The sequence below is a fragment of the Notamacropus eugenii genome, chromosome 4 (genome assembly GCF_028372415.1).
Source record: "Notamacropus eugenii isolate mMacEug1 chromosome 4, mMacEug1.pri_v2, whole genome shotgun sequence".
NCBI classification, from domain to species: domain Eukaryota; kingdom Metazoa; phylum Chordata; class Mammalia; order Diprotodontia; family Macropodidae; genus Notamacropus; species Notamacropus eugenii.
In genome coordinates this window covers 61052093-61079168 of record NC_092875.1, presented here as the reverse complement: position 1 = coordinate 61079168, position 27076 = coordinate 61052093, and the positions used below count along the sequence as shown (strand labels likewise).

Sequence of the window (27076 nt, the reverse complement as noted above, 5' to 3'; positions counted from 1 at the left end):
TCAGAGGAGGAGCTGGGCTTAGGAGATTAAGTAACTAACTCGTCAAGGGTCATAGAGGTAAAGGGAAAGTTGGGTGGGATCTGATTGGGGGCTTCTGGCTCCAGAGCCAAGGTGTTTCCTTGGGGTTTAATTAAATTCAACAAGTATCAACTGAGTGATGTCATTCTCGTCCCAGTGTTCCCAGAAACCAGGATTCTGGGAGTTACCGAGATACCCAATGAGCTGAGGTCATACAACACAGAACAGAAAGGGATCCTGGAATAGAACCCAGAACTCAGGACTCCTGGGCTTCTTGGCTCAAACCCAAAAAGAAAGGCTCCCTGCATACTGACTTAGAAAGCCACGAATCGACATCATCTCTGTTTAGTATATTTCTATTTATTTTGTTAAATATTTCTCAATTACCTTTTAATCTGGTTCCACCTCCATGATATAGACCAGGGTACTCAGGGACTGATCCTGACCTGTTTAGGGGGAATCTGTCCTTTACACAGAAGCCCCTACTTCACCTGTGTGTCCTAGAGCATTGGATTAAGGGTCAGGACTTGGACTTTGATCCATGTTCCCTCCTCTGCAGAATGACGAAGAGGAGCAGAAATGCTAAACTAAACCTCTAGAGTTTCTTTCAGCCCTCCTGACATTCTGTAACTCTGCATTCCACGCATGTTGGCTGTGGAATGGGGAATGTGGAATGGGGCTGCGTGGGTAGAGGGAAGAATCCCTCTACCCACGCAGCTTAGGGTTTTAGAGAGTGCCCTTAGACACTGATGGAGAAAGAGCTAAAGCAACTCCACGTTGTCTGCAATTCCTCTTTATCTTCTCCCTGACCCTGTTTGTATTGCAATCCCTACCCTCTCTCCACCCCCAGAGACAGTCCTGTCTGTTTGGGTGAGGTTATAGGAGACAGCTGACCTGTTACTAGCCCCCAGCAGTAGGCCTGTCCAGTCATGGGATACTGCATCCCCAGTTCCCACCCTGAAAGCCCCCAGAACAGCCTTGTCTGGTCCTGTTGTTGTTCATTTGTTTTAGTCATGTCCAATTCCTTGGTCAAATTTGAACTCACAACGATGAGTGTTCCTGACCCTAGCCTCTGGCACTCTATGCACTGTGGCGCCACCTAGCTGCACCCCCTGTCCAACCCTGAGGTTCCCCCACACCTAATTTACCTCTTGCCTATTGAAACCTGCGTAAGCTTTGTCCTCTCATTCCTTTGGGCAGGGGTGGGGAGCCTGCAGCCTGGAGCCTACATGTGGCCTTCTAGATCTTTGAGTGCAGCCTTTTGACTGAGTCCAAGTTCTACAGAACAAGTCCTTTTGTTAAGGGGATTTGTCCTGTGAAGTTTGTGTTCAAGGACTGCACTTGAGGACCTAGAGGGTCACATGTGGCCTCTAGGCCACAGGTTCTCCATTCTGGTAGAGCTCCCTTGCTGGTAAACTCAGCAAATTCTCCTCGGGTTTGGGTTATGGTCTTGATTTGTGTGGCACTGACAGTTTTACCTACGCTGCACGTTGACATAGAAATATAATCAGCATGGGTTTACATAGAACTTTATCATTTATCAGATTCTGGGTGTTCTTTCCCCCCTTAGACCTCTCGTACCTTTCTAATGCGCTTATAATTTCCACTTGCCTTAGAAGTCATATCCCCTATCAAACTGTGGGTTCATGAGTGCTGTCTTAGCTGACTTGTGCCTTCCCCCAGTGCCTTGTCCATTCCTCTCTCCACAATATGCTACTCATACATATGTGTTGAGTTGAATAGGTTTTGACAAGTAAGCTAGGGAGGCAGTTGGGTTTTTGAAAGCCTTTCTCATTAGTCTTTCTGACTGCTGTTTTTAATGAGGTGACTACAGTTAGAAGTGTTAAATTCCTTTCTCTGCCAGCCTTCAGTATTTGCTCTCCCTTCTCTCCTCAGATTTGACCCACATGATTCACATTTTGGATACAGAGCACCCCTGGGATGTGTACTCCATTAACTCAGAACACAACGAGATGATCACTTGTCTGGAGTGGGATCAGTCTGGTGAGAAGGGCTCTTTTAATGGTCTAGCCTGGCAGCAATGGGAGGGAGGGTGGAGGTGAGCGGGCCTGCCCCTGGAGGATGAAGTTCCACATTTAAAAATACAGCACTTTGACCTTTGGGTCACAGACATTGGATGGTAGAGCTGGGTGACCTTGGAGCTTTTGTAGTCTCACCAGCCCATTTCACAGAGTGGAATGTGTTGAGTATATTAATAACCTGTAGATACAGGGTGACACCTGGGTCTGAGGGCAGTTTTAAGCTATTAAATCTGAAAGACTTTTGGGACACCTGGTTTATATGCCACCTTATGCTTACAAAGTGCTTGTTAGATATTTCCTTTCCATCATGAATTTAGCAGCCCTCAGCTGTAGGAACATTTCTCCAAAGCTCTTTCACACACATCCTTCTCCTAGGTAAGGGTGGGAGTCCTCACTTTGCACACCTTCTCCCTGCCCCCTCGTCCCCTCCCTCTCTCTGACTGGAGTGGGGAGGGTAGTCATCTGAGCTCTCCTCCCAGGTCCTGCTATGCAGGCCTGCAGCGTGCCCCCCCTCCCCCTCACTTCAGCTCTCTCTATATGTTGTCTCCCCCATTAGACTCTGAACTCCTTCAGAGCAGGGCCTGTCTTGCCTTTTTGTATTCTCCTGTCCTGCTGTGTCCTCAGCACAGTGCTTGGCACATAGTAGGCACTTAATGAATGTTTACTGACTGAGGCCACACAGCTGGTCAGTGACATCTGAGGGACTTGGCTCTTAGATGAGGCAGCTCGATGGGCCTGCAGCAGGGAAGTTCTGAGTTCAAATCCAGCTTCATACACTTACTGTGTATTTAACCTTCGTCTGCCTCCATTCTTTCATCTGTCGAATGGGGATAACAATAGCATCTGCGTCTCAGGGTTGTTGTGAGGCTCAGAGGAGGTGATGTTTGTGGAGCTCTACAGAAACACTAGCTGTTGTTGCTGTTGGTGTTGTTACTACTGCTGCAGTACAGTCCTACTGTTACTACTACAGTGGTCTTTGCCTACTTCCCTAAAGTTCCCCACCTCTCACATGAGGGCCTCAACCTTCTTTCTTTGAAGAGGTGGGGGACTATGGGTGTGGAATGTCACATGTACATGCTATCACATGAGCGGGCTGGGTTTGCTGAACTTTCGGGTTGCTTTTATTTTTAATTTTTAAACAGTAAATCTTACAAGGAAGCCTTGCTGGGGGCGGGACAGGATGGGGCAGACAGGGATAATATTTGGGTGGAAATTGAAGTGATAGAAAAGCAAAGGCATCATGGAAACGTTTTTTCTTTTTGATGAATAGTCCTGAAACAAACACAAGGAGTTACAGGGCCCATCTGACTGCCCCTCAGCTTCCTGACCAGGTCTCCTCCTCACTCCTCTGCTACTCTTTCAGGCTCCAGGCTCCTGTCAGCTGATGCCGATGGGCATGTGAAGTGCTGGAGCATGTCGGACCATCTGGCCAACAGCTGGGAGAGCACAGTGGGCAGCATGGTGGAAGGTGATCCCATCGTGTCTTTGTCCTGGTTACATAATGGCGTGAAGCTTGCCCTGCATGTGGAGAAGGTTGGTAGTAGGCATGGGGTTGTGGGAAGGGGCAAGAAGCTCCCTTCTGGGAGGGGCTGGGCTGGGCTAAAGGAGAGCTGTGTTACCCTGTATCCATAGGGTCCTTGAATCTTTCTGCTGCTCATGGCAATGGAATTGTGGTCTCCACCTGCTAGGAGGCCCAGCTTCTCTGCTCCCAGGCATCCTCTCTGCCTTGGCTAATCTCTGCTCTGGCTCATACTTTAAGTGTTAGCGCTCCCCCACATCTAAATTGTTGTTGCCATGAGATGCCTCAGAATCCTACCTCTTTCCAAATATGTACAAAGGGTAGAGAGTGATTATTTCAGAAATAATACCCCAGAGCAGAGAAACCAGGCAGCAGATTGTTGAATGGTTTTGTGTTTATAATGGGCTTCTGTGGTTTTTGAAAGGGGAAGGCCATCCCTGGAGGAAGCCTTTGAGGATGCATTGTGCTCCCTCATGAGAAGTCCTTTCCTGAAAGCCAACAGTGATCACCATCACAGGATCTTATAGTTTCCCTGTAGCACAATCACTTGGATTTGCTTTACTGTCAAGGTTTGTAGAGATGAGAAAGAAGGCCAGTATGTATAAGCTGCTTGCTGACATCTTTAGAGTCACTTCTTTTTTTTTTAAAGCCAAGTATCTGTGATATTTTCCATTCTTTTGGAGTCTTCCTCTTTTAGTTGTCTTGTAAAGAGATCCCCGGCTACCTTTCAACTTGGTTAATGACACCAAGTCATTAACTTAGAGTTATTGAAGGCCCTGGTTCAGCCTCTTGAGCTGAGAGTTCATATGTACTGTCCTTTCTGTCCCCATCCTGGTCCTCTATGCTCCTGAAGCTAAATCCAGATTCTCACCTGCTCCAGGCTGAGAATGCCCTTTCACTGGATGTCTCTACTTCAGGGGTCCCATGACCTTTGTGTTCTCTTGCCCATGGAGCCTAGAGTGTTCTGAGGCCCTTCCTTCAGATCCCTTAACAGACAGTGAACTCAGAGTGGGCTATCCAGCTATTATCCCTGGATTTCACTATGTGAGCAGCCTATGTCCTGTTCTGCATAGACACTGTATCTCTTGGGGGCACCTTCTCTCCTCTGTTGTCCTTTGTGGATTGTGTGCTGCAGCCTGCCCATCCCCTTCATGTGCTTCTCCAGGGTCCTTCAGGTACTCCACAACTTTAGTTCTTCATAATTGGTTCAGCCATTCCCCAGTAGGTGGACTGTATCCCCTTAGTTTCTCAATCTTTGCCATGACAAAAAGAGCTGCTGGAAATGTTTTTGTATATACGGTTCGTTTTCCTCTTTTGTTGATCTCTTTGTGGATTAAGCCTAGTTTGTTATCACCATCTCAAAAGATATACACAGTTTGGGACTTCTTGAAGGTAGCCCAGACCTCTGTATGGAGGTGTCAGAGGAGAACTTCTAGTGGTGGATAAATATATAACCAAGTAGAACATAATTGTTTTTTTTTTAATTAGTTTTCAGTTTTCAGCAATCACTTCCATAAGTTTTAAATTTTCTCCCCCTCCCTCCCTGAGATGGCATGCAATCTTTTTATGGGTTCTACACATACATTCTCATTAAACACATTTTCACATTAATCATGTTGCATAGAAGAATTAAAACAAATAGGAGAAATTATTAGAAAAGCCAAACCAATACAAAACATAAAACAAGAGAAAATAGTCTTTCATTCTGTGTTCCAATTCCATAGTTATTTCTCTGGATGTGGATGGCATTTTGCATCAAGAGTCCTTTGGGAATGTGTTAGGTCCTTCCCTTGCTATGAAGGGCTGAGTCTGTCAGGAGCAGTGCTCACACGCTGTGCTGATACTTTATATAATGTTCTCTTGGTTCTGCTCATTTTACTTTGCATCAGTTCATATAAGTCTTTTCAGATTTTTCTGAAGTCTGCCTGTTAGTCATTTCTTATAGTGCAATAGTATTCCATTACATTCACATACCACAACTTGTTTAGCCATTTCACAATTGATGGGCATTCCCTAGATTTCCAGTTCTTGGCCACCACAAAGCTGCTATAAATATTCTTGTATGTTTTTTTCCCCAATTTTTATGATCTCTTTGGATACAGCCCTAGAAGTGATATTGCTGGGTCAAAGGGTATGCACATTTTTATAACTCTTTGGGCATAGTTCCAAATTGCTCTCCATAATCGTTGGATCAGCTCACAGCTCCACCAACAATGAATTAGTTAGAATGTAATTGATTTTAAGGCCTTCACTGAAATCCCATTCTTGCACTGCCTTCCCTTTGCTTGTCCTCCCGAGCCACTGACCTTGGCATTAGCCAATATTGTAATGTCCATTGTCTGAGGTTAACAGTCTAGCTGATTCCAAAGATAACTGTCCAGTTGGCTGAAGGGTGTTGGATTTTTTTGGCCACAGCAACTCCTGGAGATGATTTATCATAATGTAGCAGAGATGAAATCTGTCATCCTTCATACTGATGCAGTGATACTTCCTTTAAGGATTGAATTGCATTAAACATAGAAAAATAATGTACACTGAGAATATAGGATGGAGAGATTGCCACCAGCTGGGTAGGATCAGGGAAGACTTTCTGAGTATTGGGGCATTTGACCTTGCTTTTAAAGGATAGCATTCAATAGGAATGTCTTCCTTTGCAGTCTGGTGCCTCAAGTTTTGGCGACAAGTTTTCTCGAGTCAAGTTCTCCCCATCTCTGACGCTTTTTGGCGGGAAACCCATGGAGGGTTGGATTGCAGTGACCATCAGTGGGCTGGTGACTGTCTCCTTGCTCAAGCCCAGTGGGCAGGTGCTGACCTCCACGGAGAGCCTGTGTCGCCTGCGCTGCCGTGTGGCCCTGGCAGACATCGCCTTCACTGGTGGAGGGAACATCGTGGTGGCCACGTCCGATGGCAGTAGCACCTCCCCTGTCCAGTTCTACAAGGTGTGTGTCAGCGTAGTGAATGAGAAGTGCCGGATCGACACGGAGATCCTACCGTCCCTCTTCATGCGCTGCACAACAGACCCTGCCCGTAAGGACAAGTACCCCGCTGTCACACATCTGAAATTCCTTGCCAGAGACATGTCAGAGCAGGTGAGCAGCTATCCGTTTTTCTCCTAATTCCTCCGACTTCCCTCAGAGGCTCTGTACAGTTTCCAAAACACTTTTCCCATGGGTGGCTACAGATGTTACCATCTCCATCTCTTGGATGGGAAACCAAGGCTCAGGGAGTCACTCAGCTCCCCTGGGATCCAGTTTCTTCATCTGGAAAATGAAGAGGAGAAAAGATTAGGAAGGTGATCTTTAAGGTCCCTTCCAAGTCTTAATATTCTGTTCCACATAACAAGGATTGATCAAGTGCCTGCTCCATGCAGTGCATGGAAAATAGGCAGACACCGTGGAGAATGGCCCCTGCCTTCAGGGAGCTCACCTTGGAGGGGGAGTAAGATGTATACACAAACGTGTAAACAAAAGGCACACTAGAAGGAAAGGAGCATTAACACTGGCACCTCACAGAGGAGCCTGTAACTGAGGATATGTACTTCCAAGGGGGAAAAGGATGCAAAAGAAAAAGGTCATCAAGGAGGGCACTATAGGGATGGGGCACAGCCTAGGCAGAAGATGGCATGTGCAGTTAAGGAATGACTCACAGTCCAGTTTGCCTATAAAACATAGAGTAGGAAGGGGAATAGTATGAGGAGAGTAGATTAGAAAGGTAGGTTGAAGCTGGATTCTTTAAATGCCAGGCCAAGAAATTTCTGTTTTGTTCTATTGGGGATCACTAGGAGTTACTGAGTAAGGGACTGATACGGTCAGATGTGTGCCTCAGGGGGGTTTATTCTGGCAGCTGGTGAGGGCTGAATTAGAGTGACCACAGAGAATAGGAGACCAGTTAGGAGCAGGACAGAGTGGTGAAGATCTAATCTCAGTGGGTGCCTGGTGAGTGGGGAGGGGCTTTCAGGTGTGACAGATGTCTTCAGACAGGCAAAAGTTGAGAGACTGAACAGTTGGTTAGAGCCAAGAGTGTCACGTGGAAGATTCTCAGGATGAGTGCTATGACCTGATCTGGTTAACGGGGGAAGGGAGCTCTACTCTGTCACTGTGGGCAGGCAGGGTCAGAAGCCCAAGGGCTAGGGCCCAGTTGCCTTGGGGTCAACTCCCTTGCCCTCTGTCCCCCAGGTGCTGCTGTGTGCCTCCAACCAGATGAGCAGCATCGTGGAGTGCTGGTCCCTGCGCAAGGAGGGCCTGCCTGTGAACAACATCTTCCAGCAGATCTCCCCTGTGGGTGAGTTTCCTTGCCAAGTGTCCCTTCGAAAAGTTGTGACCCTCTGCCACAAAAAGGCCTCTGAGCCTTCCCCCGCAGTGAACCAAGGGAAGGAGCTCCATCTTTTGGGGCGTTTTTGGTTGGTATGTTTTTCATGTAAACGTTCTCAGTGTGAAACGTAGCACAGAGTGATGATAACTTCTTAGGTACTTACTCAGTCCTGCCCTGTGGTCCATGCATCCCTCCCTTTGAGTATTCGTTTTTCTTTTTTGTATTTATACTGAGTGCATCTCCTTATTTTTTGTTTCTGCTGTCTTTGCTTACTGTCAGGTTTACCCTCTAAAGAACTTTAGAGATCTTTTAATACAGCTGCCCCCTTCCTCCTCAACCCTTTTACAGGTCAGGAAATGGAGGCCTGCAGAGGGAGGCGATTTGTCCAGGGTTACCCAGGTAACAGAGCTGGGATTCGACTAGCTTTTCTAATTCCAAATCTGTTGTTTTTCCATTACATCAGTGGCCTGACTCTTTCTTCATATTCCTTAAATCTTTCATTCTTAATTTCATTATATTCCTTTATGTTTACATACTACAGTTTACTCAGTTGTTCCCCAACAGTCAGACATTAAGCTATTTCTAATTCTGTTATTACAGAGAATATCTATCTATTTAAATATCTGTCTATCTATATCTTTTTTAAAATAAATAATTGCCTTGAAAGCTTTTAAAAAATTATTTTATTTGATCATATTCCCAATAATAGGATTAGGGGCCAAAGGATATGATTATTATTTATTATTCTTATGTATCATAAGATTGCTTTCCTAAAGGATTCTAGCCATTCCACTAGCAGTGTATGAGTGTGCCTGTTTTTCATAGCCTTACCAAGATTAAATTTGATGATTTTTTTAAAAAAACCTGCCAGTTTGGTGGCAAGACAGTACCTGAGAATTATTCATTTGTATTTATTAGGAAGACTGGATTTTTTTTTGAGTGAATATTTGTAATTTTTGTATTCTGTTTTCTAAATTGTCTCTTCATATATTTTGACCATTAGTTATTCCTTGGTTGTTGGTGGTACAAGCTAGAAAATCTTTGTGTCCAGACTAGGTGTTGGAATGTACATCTGCTGTATGAGGCCCAGGCTAGAGAAGCTCAGAGGGGCTTTACACCTAGTTGGACACAGGGTGATGCATTTTTTGGTGACCCATCTCCAGAGCTTTTCAGGAGCCAGGCTCTGCATCAGTGGAGTGCCAGTCATCTGGGTCTCAGGGCATCTTCTCCAGACTAAATAGCTCCAGTTTCTTCATTTGATCCTCGTGGCATGATATGGAGCCCCTTTATTATTCTGGAACCCCTGCTCTGGACTCTCTCCAGCTTGTCAATGGCCTCCCTAAATGTGGTGCCCTAGGCCGATAGCACTTCAGAGGTGGTCTGACCAAGCCGGAGGGCAGCAGGCCACCGTGTGTGTGGTCTGGGTCTCTGCATCTCCTGGCAGACCAAGACTGTATATCCTCAGCTTTTGACATGCTGAGCTGGCTTTCCTGTGAAACCGCTAGGTCTTTTTTTAGAGGAATCATTTTCATTTCCCAGCATAACCTTTTCCCATCTTATTCCCCACAAACCATCTCCTATAGCAAAGAACAAAAAAGGGGGAAAAAATGGAGTTAGACGACACTCACCAAACTGACTGCAGTCCCTCTGCTCTGCAGACAAGGTCAGGAGGCACATTTCTTTCTCCTTTTCCCTGAAGCCTCCTCATCTTTACGTAGCATCCAGTGTGGTTTTTGTTTTTTCCAACTATGTTGTTGGTGGTCTTTGTATCGTTTTCTTGCCTCCATTTATTTCGCTGGGTATCAGTTCAGTTTAAATCTTCCTGAGCTTCTCTGAATTATTTGTGTTCGTTATTTCTTAGTATTCGTTATAGCTCAGCATTAAATATGTTCACGTATGTACATTATGCAGTGTTTGTAACATGCATATACATGACATTCATTTACCATAGTCCCCCAGTTGGTGGCTGTCTTCTTGTGGGACCTCTCCACACATCAATGTTATTCAGTCCTTGGTTACCTCTCCTGGCTGCCATCTTCTCTACGTAGCTCTTAAAGATCTGAGTTCGTTCGTATATACACATTGGAAAACACAGTTCTTTCTCCTGGTCAGAAATATTTTTCTTTGTGGGTGTCAGAATCTCATTCTTTAGGGTTTCCCACTTCTGACTTCTTGTGGGATCCTTCTTGTCCTCTCTTTGGACTCTTCTCCAGTTCTGCTTCTTGGACATTTAGAGGGCTTGGCAGACTGAGGCTTTTCCCTCTCCTTCTCTGTCCCAAATTCTTAGACAAGCTGGTCACATCCCTGTGAACTCCCTATTACTTTGGCTTCATAGTCAGGGCTTCTTTATCTATGGCAGGCCCACAAGAGCAGGTCGGATCCTCTCTTCCTTATTAGCACCAAGGCGGCCCAAGAAATTACCAACTTCTCTGCTTTGGGCAGCAAGAGAGCACCCACAAATGCCTGGATAATTGAAGTTCGTTATGATCCATCCCAGGCTTGTTACCCGTTCCCAAACTCTTCCCATTCATCTTTTTGTCCTGGAGATTCATTGTGTGCTCTGGTGTTCCAGTAATGCAGAGAGTACTGAGCCTAGTCAGAAGAGAGCTGGGTTTGATTCTCACCTTTGACATTTAATAGTGTCACATTTGACCTCTGTGAGCCTCAGTTTCCTTCCGTAAAATGGGAATATCAGCATGTGTTTTCAAAGTTATTATGAGGATCAAATGTGATAATATATCTAAAAAAAGCCAGGTGACACGGTGGTGAGATCTCTGGAGTCAGGAAGGCCAGAATTCTAATCCTCGCCTTAGGCACTTAGTGGTTGGGCATGTCACTTATTTCCTGCTTCTGTTTCCACATCTGTATAATGGGATGATATGAGCTCCTCCGAGTTGCTGTGAAGGTGAAATAAGTTAATATTTATAAGGCACTCAGCACAGTGCCAGGCACATAGTAGGTGTTCTATAAATGACAGCTATTACTTGTTGTTGTTGTTACAGAACACTTTAAAAGTGTTCTGTAAGTGTCAGTTGTCCTTATTCTGAACTCCAGTGCTCTTCTGCCCGGCTTCCTTCCACTGGTTTCTCCATTTCTTTAAACAAGTGTCCTCTTCTCCTTCCTTCCTTTTCTAGTTTATCTTGTTCCTTTTGGTGAGGGTGTGCCTTTTGAAAGCCATCTCCCACCCATTACCCAAAAACCGTAATAGCAAATTGGTTTCCCTGTTGTGAGAACTGTTCAGCAGTCGTTCAGTCATTTTCAGTCATGTCTGACTCTTCATGACCCTGTTTGGGCTTTTCTTGGCAGAGATGTCAGAGTGGTTTACCATTTCCTTCTTCAGCTTATTTTACAGATGAAGAAACTGAGGCAAACAGGGTTAAGTGACTTGCCCAGGGTCACACGCATTAGTAAGTGTCTGAGGTTAAACTTGAACTCAGGAAGATGAGTATTTTCCGACTCCAGGCCTGGTGCTCTGTGCACCGTGGCGCCACCTAGCTGCCCTAATTGTTCAACTAATTACTGCCAGGAAGCTGGCATGAATCTGAAACAGTTGATGGAAATGTGTGTTGGCTAGTAGTATTTATATGTTAAACGATGTATAATAATGATAAATGATGCATTATACCCAAAGATGGCTACTCATAATGTGCAGCTGGTCATAAATTAGTTTTTAAAAGGTGTGCTCATGAAGGAGAATGTTTATCATTTGCCATGGGAGATAGAGGAAGATGTGTCTTTATTAGGAGAACTGGGGGCACGCAGCAGTCAGAAGGAGCTCCCTGCCAGTCCAGATAAGGGAAGGGAGCTGAAGTACTCTCTGCATTACTGGAACACTGGAGGACACAATGAATCTTGAGGTGAACAAGATGAGTTGGGAAACAGGTAATAAGCCAGGGCTGGATCGTAATGAACTTCAGTTATCCAGGCGTTTGTGGGTGCTCTCTTGCTGCCCAAAGCAGAGAAGCTGATAGTTTCTTGGTCTGCGTTGATGATAATAAGGAAGAGAGGAGTCTGACCTGCTCTTGTGGGCCTATCACCGATAAAGAAACCCTGACTGTGAAGTCAAAGTAATGGGGAGTTCACAGCGTTTTTAGCAGTTAAGTCTTTTAATACCAGTTAAGGGAAGGAAGAAGACATTGAAAGTGCCATCTGTTGGAGCTCACCCTGTAGTTCATGCAGGAATCAATCAGACACAGCAAAATTGCAAATACAGAGCAAAATAGAATCAGTTTTGTTCTCCTCCAAACCCACTTTTGGCATGTGCATCAGAATTTCCAGTTCACTCTCCTTGTCTTTATATATAAATATCTGAGTCCATGGGCTAGCCCTGTGACTAGCTCCTTTCTTGGATTTTGTCTCCTCTGAATTTCTGGCTGTCTCTACAGCTGCTTTGTTACTTTTGAGCTGTTCTCTCTAGCGCTAGATTAGCTTGGTGAATATGTGTAGCAGCCCTTTGGATTACATTTGTAAGATTCCAGGCAAATGCATTGTTCACCAGCACTTGTTAAGGGCACTCTGACCCTGATCATCTGGTCCAGAAAGCCAAATCCCATTCTCAGACATCATCTTCAAAACCAGTAGTTCACTTTCTGAAGCTTTCTTTCCCCTCCCAAGATCTTGCCTTCCTTTGGTGGCAGGGATGAAAACATTGCCAGCTTCTGATCAGTGAAATGGGGTCACAGCACTCATACCATGTCCCTCCCAGAGTAATTGTGAAATCTGGACTTTGTAAATTTGGTCACACTAGAAAAATGTGAGCAACTACTGCTATGTGTTAACTGTAGTTCCAAATGATCTAGTCCCCTTTCCCCAAATGCGTTCTGTGTTTTTTCTTATCCTACCCCTCCCCGTATTGCCTTTTGATATCCTGCCCCCAGGGCATCCTCATTGAGCAGTCTCCTCCTCCATTTCCCTGACTTGTCCATTCTAGCTTGATGTGATTTCTTCCTTCTCTTCTCCCATCACATTTTGTACTCCTTTTATTCATTTACAGTTGAACTTTTTTATGTTTAAGCACATGACTTAATTCCCCCTCCTCAGTTGTAATCTCTTTGAGGACAAGGCTTCTGTATGGTCTTCCTCTCTCTGCCAGTGCCAAACACTGAGCCCTGCACCCCCCGGGCACTTGGTAGTTGAATGTTCAGTGAATGACTGTCTGGCTCCGAGTGCCCAGGACTCCTGGTACTTTTCATTTAATGGGATTAAAATGAAACGATCCCACATCCTTTTTCTTCCCTTTTGCTTCCCACCCCCAAACCTGAGCAGTACTTTGGTGTGTTTTGGAAGGCACAGATGTAAACATCAAACTAAAGAGGCTGCTTTCCATTTAGTGGTAATGGATGTTCTGAGCCAGGCACTCGTGACTCTCCAGATGTCCTGAAGAGGCGGTGGGCTGGCGCTCTGTGCTCCCCCCTCCATGGAATGCAGTGTAATTAAATGGGAAAGAGGACACACTTTGCTTCCTTAATGACATTTCCCAGCTTCAGGATAATTCATCAGTTCTTAGGTGCTCCCTGGTCTGCTGTTCCCTTTTTAGAGTCACTGATAGAAAAGAGCCCAGAGAAAGGTCTTTTAGCTTCAATTCCATTAAATAACACACGACTCCTGCCACTGCCTCAAGTGTTTTGTTTGTTTTCTTCTTTACGATGCTGTATTTTAAGTTGGAGATAAACAGCCGATGATCCTCAAGTGGCGGATTCTTTCAGCGACCAATGATCTGGACCGGGTGTCTGCCGTGGCCCTGCCCAAGTTACCCATCTCGCTCACCAACACTGACCTGAAAGTAGCAAGTGACACCAAATTCTGCCCTGGATTAGGTATGGCATCAGCCAAGCTGCTGTGGATTTTATATAAACACATTCACATTCGCACACACCTGGGGTGGTACACGAAGGGTCATTTGAGAGGGTGCTACGGGCATCCATAGTGATTCTCAGGCAGGCATTCTTAACCTGAGAGTCACTAATACCTACAGGGTCTATGGGTGGATTTCAGAGGTCTGTAAATTTGGATGGGGGAATAATACATGGTATCTTTATTTTCCCTAATCTCTAATTTAAATTTATCATTTCCTTCAGTTATTTCTAGCTCTTCTTCTGAGAAGGTATCTGTGAGTTTTACCAGACTGCCAGAGGGGTTGAGGACACATCTAGTAGAGCCTGTGTTACCAGAAGAAGTTTTAGGGCCTGGATTAAACATAATAGCTGACCCTTAAATAACACTTTTCAGGGAAAATGAAGCATGTTACATTTGATCTCTGTAATAGCTCTGTGAGATGAGCAACACTGTAGTATTATTATACCGATTTCATAGAGGAGAAAAGTCAGTGTAGTTCAGTGGTTTGTGAGGTCATAGGTTTTAGAGCAAAGGGACCTTAGAGCCCTAACCCGTCTTTTTCTAGATGAGGAAATTGAGACCCAGAGAATGGAAATGCCTTGCTCAAAGTCACAACCAGCTAAAAGCCGAGATGAGATTCTAGCCCAGGTCTTCTAACCACCAGTTTGGTGCTCTTATGACCCCACACCTACTGCATCCGGAACCTACTCCTAAGAACCAGATAAAATTCTGAGTGTGGATGGAGCCACAAGAGCAAAAGAGAAAGAAATCCTTGTTGGGAGAATAGGAGGCTGCGCCTGAGGCTTGGAGTATCAGGGCTAGTCAGACTTCCCCTTTCCAGAGGTTGTGTCTGGGGCTTCTCTGGGCCAAGTGTGAGGTGTGCATATGGCCCCTCAGAGTTAGAGATAGGTGGCCAGGGAGGGGAAGGGACTGGTTTGTCCAGCACTTACTCTTGGTATTTTTGTCATTGGCAGCCCAGGAAGAGGCTGGGAAAGGACCTAAATGCTCTCTGACTCGGTTGATTGATAGTTGACTTTGCCAAGCTGCCTTTTTTTTTTTTTTTAATTCCCTGTTTTGAGAGATGCTTCACTGGTGGGGAAGGAAGGAAACGTTTGGCAGTGAAACTTAAGTAGACACAAGAGGTAGCAATAAGAAGAAAAAAGAACAGGAAACGTGACCATGAAGGGGAGGTCAAGTTTTCCCTGAATTCTAGGGCTGTAGGGTCTGTCCTCTCAGGCCTGAGGCACTCAGAGGTGCCACAGCATTCATAGAGGAGTTTCAGACACCACCCTGCAAGGCACTTGGCAGCTGGGCCCAGCTCTCTTTGTCAGTCAGGCTGGCTAGTTCTGTTCTTGGCTGATGCTGACACTTCCCAGAGTGGCCCCAGTCTGCCTCCTTGTAACTCCCCATCTCCCCCGCTGCACAGATCCTTGTCTTGTCCTCTGGCATCCCACAGATTTAATGGTCTCTAGAGAGGATCTGCTCTGTTATCTCATGGCATGGTTTGAAGTGAACCTGGGCTCCTGGTCCTTTTCCTTGGCATTGCCTCTCCTAGACAAAGGATGGATTGTAGTTTTTTCTGAGGACCATTCTCACAAATGCAGAGGATTCAGATTCAGCCACAGGAGCTTATTAGAAAGACCACTTTTCTTTTTTCTCCTGTTCAGAGGGACCCAGGGAAGGAATATGATGGGGAGAGAAAGGTTAAGAAAAAGAAGACCGTCTACTAAGGCATGGAGAGATTATAGGATCATAGGATTTTAGAGTTCAGAAGTTCATGCAGTCACACTTGTATTTCAAAAAGGAGCACAATGTGTGTGTGTGTGTGTGTGTGCGCGCATGCGTGTGTGCATGCGTGCACGTGGGGAGCAATGGATTTGAATGTTGGCACAGTGTGACTCTAGACAAATTACACAGTGAGCCTCTCTGGGTCTCAGTTTCCTCATCTCTAAAATGAATGGGGGAAGGGAGTTTTACCAGGCTCTCCCTAAGATCCTTTGGGCAGCTACATGGAGACTGAATTGGAGAGGGAGGCTTCTTCAGACTTTTGACAGGGCTGACATGACATTGAGAGTCAGAAGTTCTCACATCCCGGTAGTCCCTTGACTTTCTGGAGTACAGACATGGCCATGTCAGCTCCTTTGGGGTCAGGAGGCATCACTGGCTCACTATTGCCCCTAGGATAAAAGTAGAAATAGAAATAGCTCAGCTTGGCATTTAAACCCTTTTCCAGCAGGTCTCTATCCTCCTTCTCCAGACTTCCTTCAGCCCACTGCTCTGCACACTGGACACATTCCATCCAGACTGGCCTGTTGGCTGTCTCCTCCTGCTGTCTTCCTGTCCCCCATTTCTGGAACAAAATCCTCTGCCTTGTATTAACTTCCTTCAAGGCTCAGGGTGGGGTCATCTCTTAGGAAGATCATTTCCTGATCCTCCAGGTCAGGCCTTCTTCCCCTTCTTTGTGTCTTGGGCCCCTTTGGCTTTCTCACAACTGTATTTCTGAATGAATAAAATAAAATACAAAGGATTACGAAAGACATCAATTCTGTTGAAATAAGAAGTCACCAAGATAGTAAAAGAACAAGTTCAGGGTCTCCAGGTTAAGGGCTCTGATCTAGGTAGTATTCTCACCCTCCTCAAATTACCTTGTATTTACTTATCCGAGCAAATATAGTATTTCTTCCTCTTCCCCTGGCAGTTGAGTATGAGGTCCTAAGGTCACAGATTTAGAGCTGTGAGCCACCCAGCCCTACTCCCTCATTTTTAACAGATGAGGAAACTGAGGCCCACAAAAGTAAAATGATGCCCAAGGTCCCACAGGTCTTTGTGCACAGGGACTGGGTCTCATAACGTCTTCCCCCACCCCTACCTTGTGCAGAGCCTTGCCTGTAGTAAGCAAGTGAATTCAAGTGAATTTAATGACTGTGCACTGGGTGCTAGGGGGACACGTTGATGTAGAAGACACTGCTCCTCCTCTCCAGGGGGTAATAATATGAGCATGAAGTGAAGACTTTTGTGCCCAAAGTCCTTAAGTAATTCTAGGAGGCCAGAGGGACTCCCCAAGGGAGTGGATGACCTGTGTGAGGCCCAGCTCCACCACGTCACTAGGGTTTGAGGAAGTGGGACTGAGCCGACCCTTGCAGGACAGCTGTCATTTAGAGAGGGGAGAAGGCAGGAGTGAACATCATGTGTCTTTGGGGCACAGCGTATGCATCAGTGAGCCAGATTTCCTCGGTCCCCCTCCCCCTGCCGTAGATATGTGTGTTGAGTCATTTCAGTTTTGATCACCTCTCCACATCTGGCCTATTCAATAATAATAGGTTGTCTCTGGGAATTACAGAGCAAGTGAAGAGATTTTTAAGTGACCTGCAAAATACTTATAAAGTGATGGATTAGACTGGATGGTCCCTAAGGGCCCTTCTGTGTGCTTGTGATCTTACATATATATATATGTGTATTTACGTATGCATGTGGTCATCAGGCAGCATGTCAGTAAACATTAGTTTTAGGAACTTTACTGAGGTCTTGTTCCCCTTGGGGAGGAAGATAGAGCCTCACATGCCACCTCCTGGCGGGGGCCATATGGTGCCATGAGGATACTGCCCCTGAGCTTTGGGTCTTCATTCTAACCTCAGCTCTACCATGAAACTGCTGTGTGGGTGACTTTTGGCAAGTTACTGCTTCTTTTGGGCCTCAGTTTCCTCATCTGGATCAGATTCAAGGGCCTTCCTCATCTTTCTTGTTTGGTTCTGTGACCCTGGTTGTTTCTCCTGCTCCCAGGTCTGGCACTGGCCTTTCACGATGGCAGCGTCCACATTGTCCACCGACTCTCCCTGCAGACCATGGCCATGTTCTATGGCTCCTCGACTCAGCGCCCAGTGGACGAACAAGCCATCAAAAGGCAGCGCACCGCTGGCCCCTCCATCCACTTCAAAGCTATGCAGCTCTCCTGGACCTCGCTGGCTCTTGTAGGCATCGATAACCATGGAAAGGTAATTGCTTCCTGTCCAGTAAGGCCTGCTTTAGTAGAGAATCTGCCTCCTCAGATCTGGCTTTCCCACAGAACCTTGTAGGGTGACTCTTAGAATCTGTAGATCCTATAGGAAGGACTCTCTCACTGCATGACTAGAGTATGAGGACCATATCTGAGGAAAGGATGGAAGCAAGCATTTATTAAATGCCTGCTGTGTGCCAGGCACTAGGCTAAGTGCTTTACAAATAAGTGTGAAGCCAGATTTGAATTCAGGTCTTCCCCACTTCAGGCCCAGGGCTCTGTTTACTGTACCACCTAGCTCTCCATAAGGACAGTATCCAGTGATTAATAGATTGTTTTGAAAGGGCCCCTGGAAGACAGACTATCTGAGCTGGAAAGGACAGACCTTGAAGCTAATCTGCTCCCCCCAACCTCCCATTTTATGGATGAAGAAACTGAGACTCAGAGTGAGCCATTAGGATTAGAATCCAAGTCTTCTGACAAGTGCTAAGCCCGTGCTCTTTCAATTACACCACACCCATTCCTTCCTTATTTGTTGAGGGGTGGGATTAAATTGCTTACTTTCCTAGTAATGACTCAGAAGCGAGGTTTCGGGGAATTAAGTTTATTTAGGTACCCGCCCACTTTCCGAGAAGTGGTATCAATGAGTAGTGAATTAAAACAACACAGCAGTAAAACCCTAAACAAAAAAGGGAAGTAGGATAAAAGTCCCAACAGGTTAGCGGGGCTCATTGTCTAGTTCTGCCCAGACAGGTGGAACAAGTCCAGGGATTAGGCACATTCCACTGGGAACGGGGAGCGGGGCCCAGGAAACTGGGTCAGGTTGGGAGGGGCCCTTGTTTAAACCAAATAACTAAGCCAGATTGGCAGTGAGGCAGACAAACCATGAAGCTGCAAGGGCTGGTTCTCGGAACCCGGAAGACAATATACGAGAAGGGAGTTTGGAGGCTGGAAAGGCCATGGCACTGACATGTCACCTTCCCTCTCCCAAAGCCTCACTGGGAGGCCTGGTAGGCTGGGCTTATGTCTCTGAGCTGGCAGGGCTGGGCCTTACACAGCCTCTCCTGACTCCCACATACCTCCAGCTCAGCCATAGGCTCTGCATTTACTGTCTAAAGGATAAAACTGCTTGTTCTCTCTCTCTGTCTCTCTCAATCTCTGTCTCTCTCTCAAGTATATTTATTTCATGTCTGCAAAGTGGAGGCCTTGCCCTCTGCTGACCTATTTTGGCTTATTTGAGCTTCTGGTGACAGCCCTTAAACTTAACCAGGGTCGTCTTCAGGTTAGGTTTAAATTATTCAACCCAGCCCTTCTCTCTAAGTCTCCCACATTGCGTCAAGATGGAGAGGTTCGGGCTTACAGGAATCAAAGACTGGAAGGCACTTCCACTGGAGCCCTCTTATTTCATCCCCTGATCAAGAGTCCCTCTGACAACGGCCCCAGCCAGAGCTCCAGTGAGGGGTAAACATCTCCCTCCTGGGACATAAGCCACTCTCCTTTGGAAAACCTCAGGTCCTAGTATGATGATAAAATTCACTTTCTGACCCTCCCTTGATCCTGGTTTCACTGTCAGGAACTAAGCAGAAAAGACCTAATTCTGTTTTCACGTCCTGGCTTTGGGGGCGGGGGGCAGCTATATCATTCTCTGCAGTTATTCAGCAAATTCAGGAAACATTTATTGAGTGCCTATTATATGCTGGGCATACAAAGTCAGGAAGCATTTATTAAGTGCCTACTACATACCAGGCACTGTGTGAAGACTTGGGGATACAAAGAAAGGCAGAAGAAAGGCCCTGCCCTCAGGGAGCTCAGTCTAATGGGGAGACAACATGCAAAGAACTGTGTGCAAACAAGCGAAATACCTGCTAGATTGGGGGAGATCGCAGAGGATAAAAAGACAAAAACTACACAGAGATATAACATCTATGTGCACATTTAAGACTGATGCAGGAGACACGGAGAGGCCAGGCCCGGAGGGCTAAGGGAAGTCTTCACTGTGCTGTGGGACAAGATCAGAGTGACAGAGGGGAGGGAGAGGCAGACAGGAAGGTAGTGACCTATATGAACATCTGAGTGGCATCGGGATGGAGGCAGAAAGACTTGAGTTCAGATCTTTCCCCAGCCACTTTCTAGCTTTGTGAAGCACATTACTTTACCTCTCTTCACCTCAGTTTCCCCTTCTGTAGAATAGGAATAATAATCACATCTGCCTGCCGGGATTGTCATGAATTGTGAAAATCGAGTGAGAAAACAAAGTGCTTTGCAAACCTTGAAATGCTACGTAAATGCTATTGTTATTTTTAATTATAGCTCATTTTGGTCGAAGGATGACATAAGGTTGGCAGAGTAGGTGAATCAAGGTTGGAGGTTATTGAGCAGGGAAGTGTTATGGGAAGGGCCTCAGCCTCAGACGTTATTTGGGTCATGAGAAGGATGGACTGGAGAGGAAAGAGACTGGGAGAAGGGAGCCCAGTTAAGAGGTTCTCAGAGTGGCCCAAGGGAGAACATAACCTCCCCATTTTCTTCATCTTCCCCTGCCGTGTTCTCTAGTTACCAATTTTACGCTATTGACTAATGAAGAGCTTGCAGTCCGCCTAATCCCTTAGTCCCTTTTCATAATAACGGTGGCACCTGGCCATATCTCCCCCATACTTTGTGAAACTGATTCTTAGAGCTCCACCTTCTTTGCTTCAGCCCCTTGCACTAGTGTTTTTTGGGTCTGGGCTCTGAGGTCCATGTTAACACTTCCTCCCAGCTTTGTGGTGGGTGCTCATCTAACAAGCAGACTGTCTGGTCTTTCAAGTCTCGTGTTGCTTCATGCGAGTCATTGACATACAAAGTGAACAGAGCAGGACTGAGGACGGCTCTCTGAGTCACCGCACTAGGGGCCATCCTCAAAGCCAACATCACGAAGACTGTGTCTAATGTTTTGCTGAAATCTAGGTATATTCTGTCTGCAGTGTTCCCCTGATCTCTTGTATCAAAAAGGGAATTGTGTCTAGCCTGACATGAGCCCTTTCTTGATGAAGCCATGCTGGTTGTCTGTGATCAGTGCTTTTCTTCTGCATGCTCATAAGCCATTCCCCTTAATGCTGTGCTCTAGAGCTTGCTGGGAGCAGAGTCTAGCCCTCTGGTTTATGGGCTGTAGACTCCCCTTCCCCCACCCTTTTGCAAAACAGTGACAGTGTTTGCCGTCTCCTGGTCCTGCGGCACCTCTGCAATTCTCAAAGACTTTTAGAAGGTCCCTGACTGTCTCACCAGTCACACGTGGCCATTTTTTCCAGTCCTTTAAGATGGGGTTTAGCTAAGTCTGGTAACATTAAGAAATCAGAGGCAGCTAGCAGCCCTGGAGCTTTCTGACCAGCTCAGAAAACGTGGATAAAGTTTGCTGTCTCTGTACTCACCGGGGGTCCTAGTCCCTGCCAACCCATTATGTTGTCTCCTTCCCAAAGATCATTTTCTGGAGGAGAAGAGGAATAGTTACCATTCATATACAGTGCTCCAAGGTTTGCAAAGCACTTCCCAAATATCTTGTCTGATGCTCACTACAGCCCTGGGAGGGAGGTGCTGTTATTATTCCCATTTTCACAACAGGTGAGAAAGCTGGGGCAGAGAGAAACAAAGTGACTTGTGCACGGTTACAGTAAGTGCCTGAGGAGGGGTTTGAACCTGGGCCTTCTTGAGTGCAGGTCAGGTGCTCCCTCTGCTGAGCTACCAGGGTACTTGTGGAAAAGAATAGAAAGAAAAGAAAAGCCAGACAGCGAGGCTGTGGCTGCCCTCTGTTGTCAGTTCATTCCTTTTTGATGCTTCTTTGTCCACACCTTGGCTCCAAAGCCCCCTCCTTTTTTTCCTTCACATTCTCCTCTGGCCTCACCCCTCTGGCCTTGTCTCCTGATACAGCTTCTGCAGGGCCTGCCTTCTTGACTTGTTCCTCCTCACTTCCATCTCCTGTACAGGGCTCTTGTTAAATGAGAGTTTGTTAGGGAAGTCGTTGTACTTTGGTATTAGTCTCTTTAGGCGGCTTACCTTTGGATGATTTCCTCCTTAGAGTCATTTCTGATCCTGTTTTCCCCTTACTGGAAATATCCTCAACTTTTCCATTGCTGACAGATTTTGCTATTTCCTTCTACCCTTTGGGATGTTACTCCTCTGGGCCTTTCCCTAAGGACTTACATAAATGTCCAGAGATCCTGGGCTTTGGTAGAGCCATGTCCTCAACAGGTCACCAGGAGGGCAGCAGTTCTCCTCTTCCTCCATGAGGCTCAGCAGCATTTTTAGAGGTTAGTGGGCAGCCTACTTCCCAGGGAGGCCTGAGAACCACTCTTCTTCCATTCACGTACAGATTTATCACTGCTCATCATGAAGACAGCTCTTCCCATTAGTGTCTGTGACTGGCTGGATCAAATGATCTATGAGGTCCCTTCTATTTCTAAGTCTATGATCTTCTGTTCCCCTGAACAGTGAAGTTGACCCCAAGTGTTGCTCTCATCCTATCACTTGCGACTTTTGTCTCATTCCAAATTGCCTCACTATTAGTTGCCTGGTCCTTAACAGAGGCTTGTGGTTCCGTTTGGGTTGGTCTAGTGGTGCATTAGTTGTTTGCCTTCTGGGCCACCATCACCTGTCCTGTGCTAGACAGCCTCGATAGTTCCTTTCACTGCCACCTTTCTCTGTAGCTCTTGCTTTGCCAGGATGGTTCCCTAGACAGGCATTGTAGACCATCCTTTGTGTTCCTTGCTGAGTGGATGGCAAGCCTCTGCTCTTCCTGCTTTGTGGTGGTGCTTAGATTGTCTTGTGCAGCACCATGGAGGCCACTAGTTCTGCTCTGATAAGACATGAGCACCTCCTCTTTAACAGTGCAGATATGGCTGAGAGAATCCAGGCTTCTTTAACTCTTCTGATCTGGTCTCCATCTGTGGTGTCCTACCCCAGTAAGTGCCTAACTTGTGTGACCCCTGCTACTTTTTAGATCTCCTTGCCATGTATACCATGCCTCGTGAATACAGTCTTACTGAAGTGTCTGGAATGAGGATGGTGTGATGGTCCTGCTGCCTTTGGCCTGCTCACACCCCCTTCTGGATCACTGCACTCAGTTTGGGGGGGCACTGTCTCAGAAGGAGCGAGATTAGGGTGATGACAGTGAATGGTAAAGACAGGCCACCATGTCATGAGGGGAACTGTTGCAGAAGCTGGGATGAAAGAATACCTTGGTGTGGGGAGCACATTAGTCTCAGGCCATTTGCAGGGAGGATCATGTTGTTTAGTTTGACCCCAAAGGCTGGAAACAGGAGCCTGGCAGATTGTGGCTAACTGCACTGCTGTTTGAGTTGCCCAGAGGTAACTGCCTTCCCACCTTCGGAGGACGTCATTAGTCTCTGAGTTATTGGAGAGGAGGTGCTTATTGCTGGTTGTGCTGGCCCAATCGCCCCACCCCCCCCCAACCTCTGCCAGGTTTGCCATGCTCAGATTCTGCAAAGAGTAGTTTTGTTATCTGTAGACAATCAAAGAGGGCACCATGGAAGTGAAACTGACTCCTTGGGGTACTCAGGGCCCAGAGGGACCCAAATGGTTTAATATTAAATATTTTGTTAAACTGAGGGATAATGTGGAAATCCCCTTTTCGTATCTGGAAAGTCTTTCTCAAAAGTCTTAGTTCTCTTTCCTTGCTCTAAAGGAAGATCTAACTGAACTCTTTAACTGTTAAGGGAGGGCCTTGTATCTCAGGGTCATCCTTCACTTTCTGTGTGACTTTGGACAAGTAACTGAATGCCTCTGATCCTATCTCATAAAATTGTGATCATCTTTGTACTTTACTGCCAAGCTAAGTCAAGTCAACAAATATTTATAAAGCACCTACCATGGTGGTGGACACTGTGCTCAGCCCTGGGAAGACAGAGGAGGGCAAAGGATGGTCCCTGCCCTGGAGGGGTTCACCATCCAGTGAGTGGGGACAGCAACATGCAAATGCATAAGCGTATGGCAGGATGTTCTCTGCAGCGCTTAAAATCCACAGAACACTTTGCTCAGAACTGTGAGGTGCATTAGTGTAAGTCATGTTATGCCCATATTATGGGTAAAGAAACAGGTTTGTTGAAATTAAACCAGGGCTGTTGAGCATAGAGACCAGGATTCAGATGAAGCCTTCTGACTGTTCTGAGGTATGTGCCTCTTCTGCTTCCACACGGCCCAGATGATGCTGCGTGAACATCAGGAGGTTCTTTAAAGGCTCTAACAATGGGTTTTGTCTTCTCCTGTTAGCTGAGCATGCTCCGCATCTCGCCCTCCATGGGCCATGCCTTGGACATGAACATGTCCCTGCGTCATCTGCTCTTCTTGCTGGAGTATTGCATGGTGACGGGCTATGACTGGTGGGACATCCTGCTGCATGTGCAGCCCAACATGGTGCAGAACCTGGTGGAAAAGCTCCATGAAGAGTACATGCGTCAGAATGCGGCACTGCAGCAGGTGAGCACTTGGGAGGGGCTCCCCTGGCCTGGGCGTTGGGAGGCAGGGTGCAGGCCAGCTCCTCAGGTGAGCTGTCCACCTTGTTTCCAGCTCTTAGGCTCCAGGAGGGGTCCAGATTCTGGCAGACCTCCTGCAGTACTCTGCTGATCACCCAGCTCACCCTCCTGAGATTGGCTTTGGAGGATGGTGGTTAGAACACTGACCTGGGAGGCTAGAGCTCCAGGTTTATACACCAAGAGTGCAGTATGGAAAATTAAGGCGTTGACCCACTCTGCAAAACTGCCCCTTTGTCACACCTTAGTGCCCATGGTCTTACCAATGTGCATGGCACTTCGTGTCTAATATGGGTTGTTTCAGGCATAGTTATCCTATTAGATGGTTTTATCCTGACTCCTCCATTAAGTAGCCAGGTGACCTGGGATCAAAGTGTTTGGCTTCTCTGGGCCTCAGTTTTCTCCTCTTTGAAACAGAGGGTCTTGGATTACAGGGCTTCTTTTGTGTCCTGGGCCCACTTGGCAGCTAAGTGAAGCCTGTGGACCCTGAATCTCAGAGCCATGATGGGACAGGGTTGGGGGGTTGTTTCTGAGGCAGTTGGGGTTAAGTGACTTGCCCAGGGTCACACAGCTAGTAAGTGTCTAGACTGGATTTGAATTCAGGTCTTTCTGACTTCAGGGTCCTTGTTATATCCACTGTGTCATCTGGTTGCCTCAGAATCATGTTTTGCTTGTTTTTAATACCTGAGATAAAATACATAGTATTACAAAAGAAAACCAGTTCTGTTGAATTAAATATGTCATTTTTTTCCCATCCAAGTTTGTGGATCCCTGAAGTCTCCCTGGGGTCTGGATGACCGCTGAGTTTCTTTCCAGCTCATCTATTATACATTCTGTGTAGGTTGATGGAATGGTAAGGATATTCACTACTCTAGTGTAGGGGGTGCTGGATTTTTTTAGTGACCTGCCTATGACAGTGATGTTTTGGGAATTTCATCACTTCATCTGGGGACTGGTTTTTCTAGAAGGATCTTGTGACAGTGTGACTCAGGCTGGACATCACTGGGGTGGGTCGTTAGGAAGCAAAGAAGCCAGAGATTAGTTTGCACAAACAAATTCTTCTAATGGGGAAGTTGTAATCATTTCATAGAATTTCAGAGCTGGAAAGGATCTTGGTCATGCCCAGATTTTCTTGATGGAAACTTAGGAACCACCTGCTTGGGATGTTGGCAGGAATCAACTTTGGGAATCCTTTCCCATTTGCATTACTCTGAACTCCTTTGAAGAAGGGATTTCCATTTTACATAGGAAGAAACTGAGGGACAGAGAGGAGAACAGACTTGCCCAAGGTTAGTTGGTGAGGCAGAGCAGGGGCTTGAGCCCACATCTTCTAATTGTGTGATTAACTCAAATCTCTTCCCATTGTTCTCTGCTGAGGAGAAGTGGCCGGAACACCACTGATGGGGGCTCAGTACCTGCTGTGTGTGGCACATGGTGCGCATTTCTGCTTGTGGAGCAGGGAGATAGAGAAGTAAATAAGACACAGCTTGCAGTCTAGTAGAAAAGACAAGCCATGTCTACAAGTCTATATGCCTTGTTACCCTATGAGCATTGCACAAAGGAATTCTAAGTTGCCATGCATGCTGATGTGGGAGAGATCCCTGTGGGCAGGGGGCTGTTGGGAAGATCCTTAAACAACATGATTATACTCTCTGCAGAGTCACCATTTGGGGCCTGGCCTTGGTGAAGGGGTGGTATCTTCAGGAGAGCAAATTGTCAGTTATTTTAATATAGACGCTGTTTCGAGGAACTATAAAAAGCTCGTCACTGGACTTCTTTCTCAGTCCTTTCAGAGGAAATTGGAATTAGTAGAACCTTGTCAGGCTGAGTGAGTTTTTCACCATTTACTCCCTTTGCCCTACCCCAGGCTAACAGTCATTCCTCCTGCTTTCTGACTAGATTGCTGAGGGACCTGGGCAAGGTGGCTGGTCTAGTCATCTGACACCTAGTTTCTGTAAACATTAAGAGCCAGCATCTTTAATTCAATAGAATTGGTTTCCTTTTGTAATACTGTGCTAAGGACAATGTACATAGATAACGCTGATAAGCAGGAATAATTAATAATGATTAATGGGAAATATTTGAAGGGAGAGGGGGTGGTGTCAGGGAAGGCTTCATGGAGGAGGGGGCATAGAAGTTGGGCTTTGAGGGAAGAGAGGCATTCCATCATCCAGAAATAAAGGGAATGCTGAAGTCTCCAGGAGCACCCACAGTGGGGGGGGCCTTTCCTCCTGGGTCTGTTTAAAGGCGTGGAGGCCTTCAGTTCGAGTCACTTTCTGTAGTCATCAGGGCTGGTCTAGCTGCTTGGTTAGCGGGCATTTTTAATATAGTGGAATGAGCCCTTGATTAAGGAAGAGTCAGGAGGCCCAGGCCCTGCTTCTGGTCCTGCCACTCAGCTCACTTAAACCCTTCTCAGTCTTGTGCTACAACATTCTTGGTGTGCCTCTGTTGGCCAGGTGCTGTCCACTCGGATTGTGGCCATGAAAGCTTCCCTGTGTAAGCTCTCCTCCTGCACTGTGGCCCGGGTCTGTGATTACCATGCCAAGCTCTTCCTGATCGCCATCAGCTCAACCTTGAAGTCGCTGCTCCGTCCTCACTTCCTGAACACTCCAGACAAGAGTCCTGGAGACCGGCTGACTGAAATCTGCACCAAGATCACCGACGTAGGTAGGGCTCATGCTGGCTACCCTTCCTCACCTCGTTCTCTGTGTCCTTCCCAGGAGAACTGTGATTATTAGAATGGGTATAGTGCTTTAGACATTTATAAATCACAAATCATCTTGTGACTGTACGTTGATTTTTTCACATTGAATTCTCCCTTTTGACAAGGAAAAATAGC

The 27076-nt window shown here is 46.4% G+C and overlaps 1 protein-coding gene across 3 annotated transcripts in view; it reads left to right on the top strand.

Annotated features, from left to right (window-relative positions):
- The window catches only part of MED16 (mediator complex subunit 16), a 37651-nt gene that overhangs the window by 2863 nt on the left and 7712 nt on the right, over positions 1-27076 (top strand). For all 3 annotated transcript variants that reach the window (XM_072601329.1, XM_072601331.1, XM_072601330.1), the window contains 8 exons: positions 1915-2022; positions 3424-3593; positions 6237-6668; positions 7755-7860; positions 13551-13706; positions 17506-17717; positions 23978-24184; positions 26694-26904. In XM_072601329.1, coding sequence (XP_072457430.1) covers positions 1915-2022; positions 3424-3593; positions 6237-6668; positions 7755-7860; positions 13551-13706; positions 17506-17717; positions 23978-24184; positions 26694-26904 — 1602 coding nt within the window. The remainder of the gene's footprint in view (positions 1-1914; positions 2023-3423; positions 3594-6236; positions 6669-7754; positions 7861-13550; positions 13707-17505; positions 17718-23977; positions 24185-26693; positions 26905-27076) is intronic.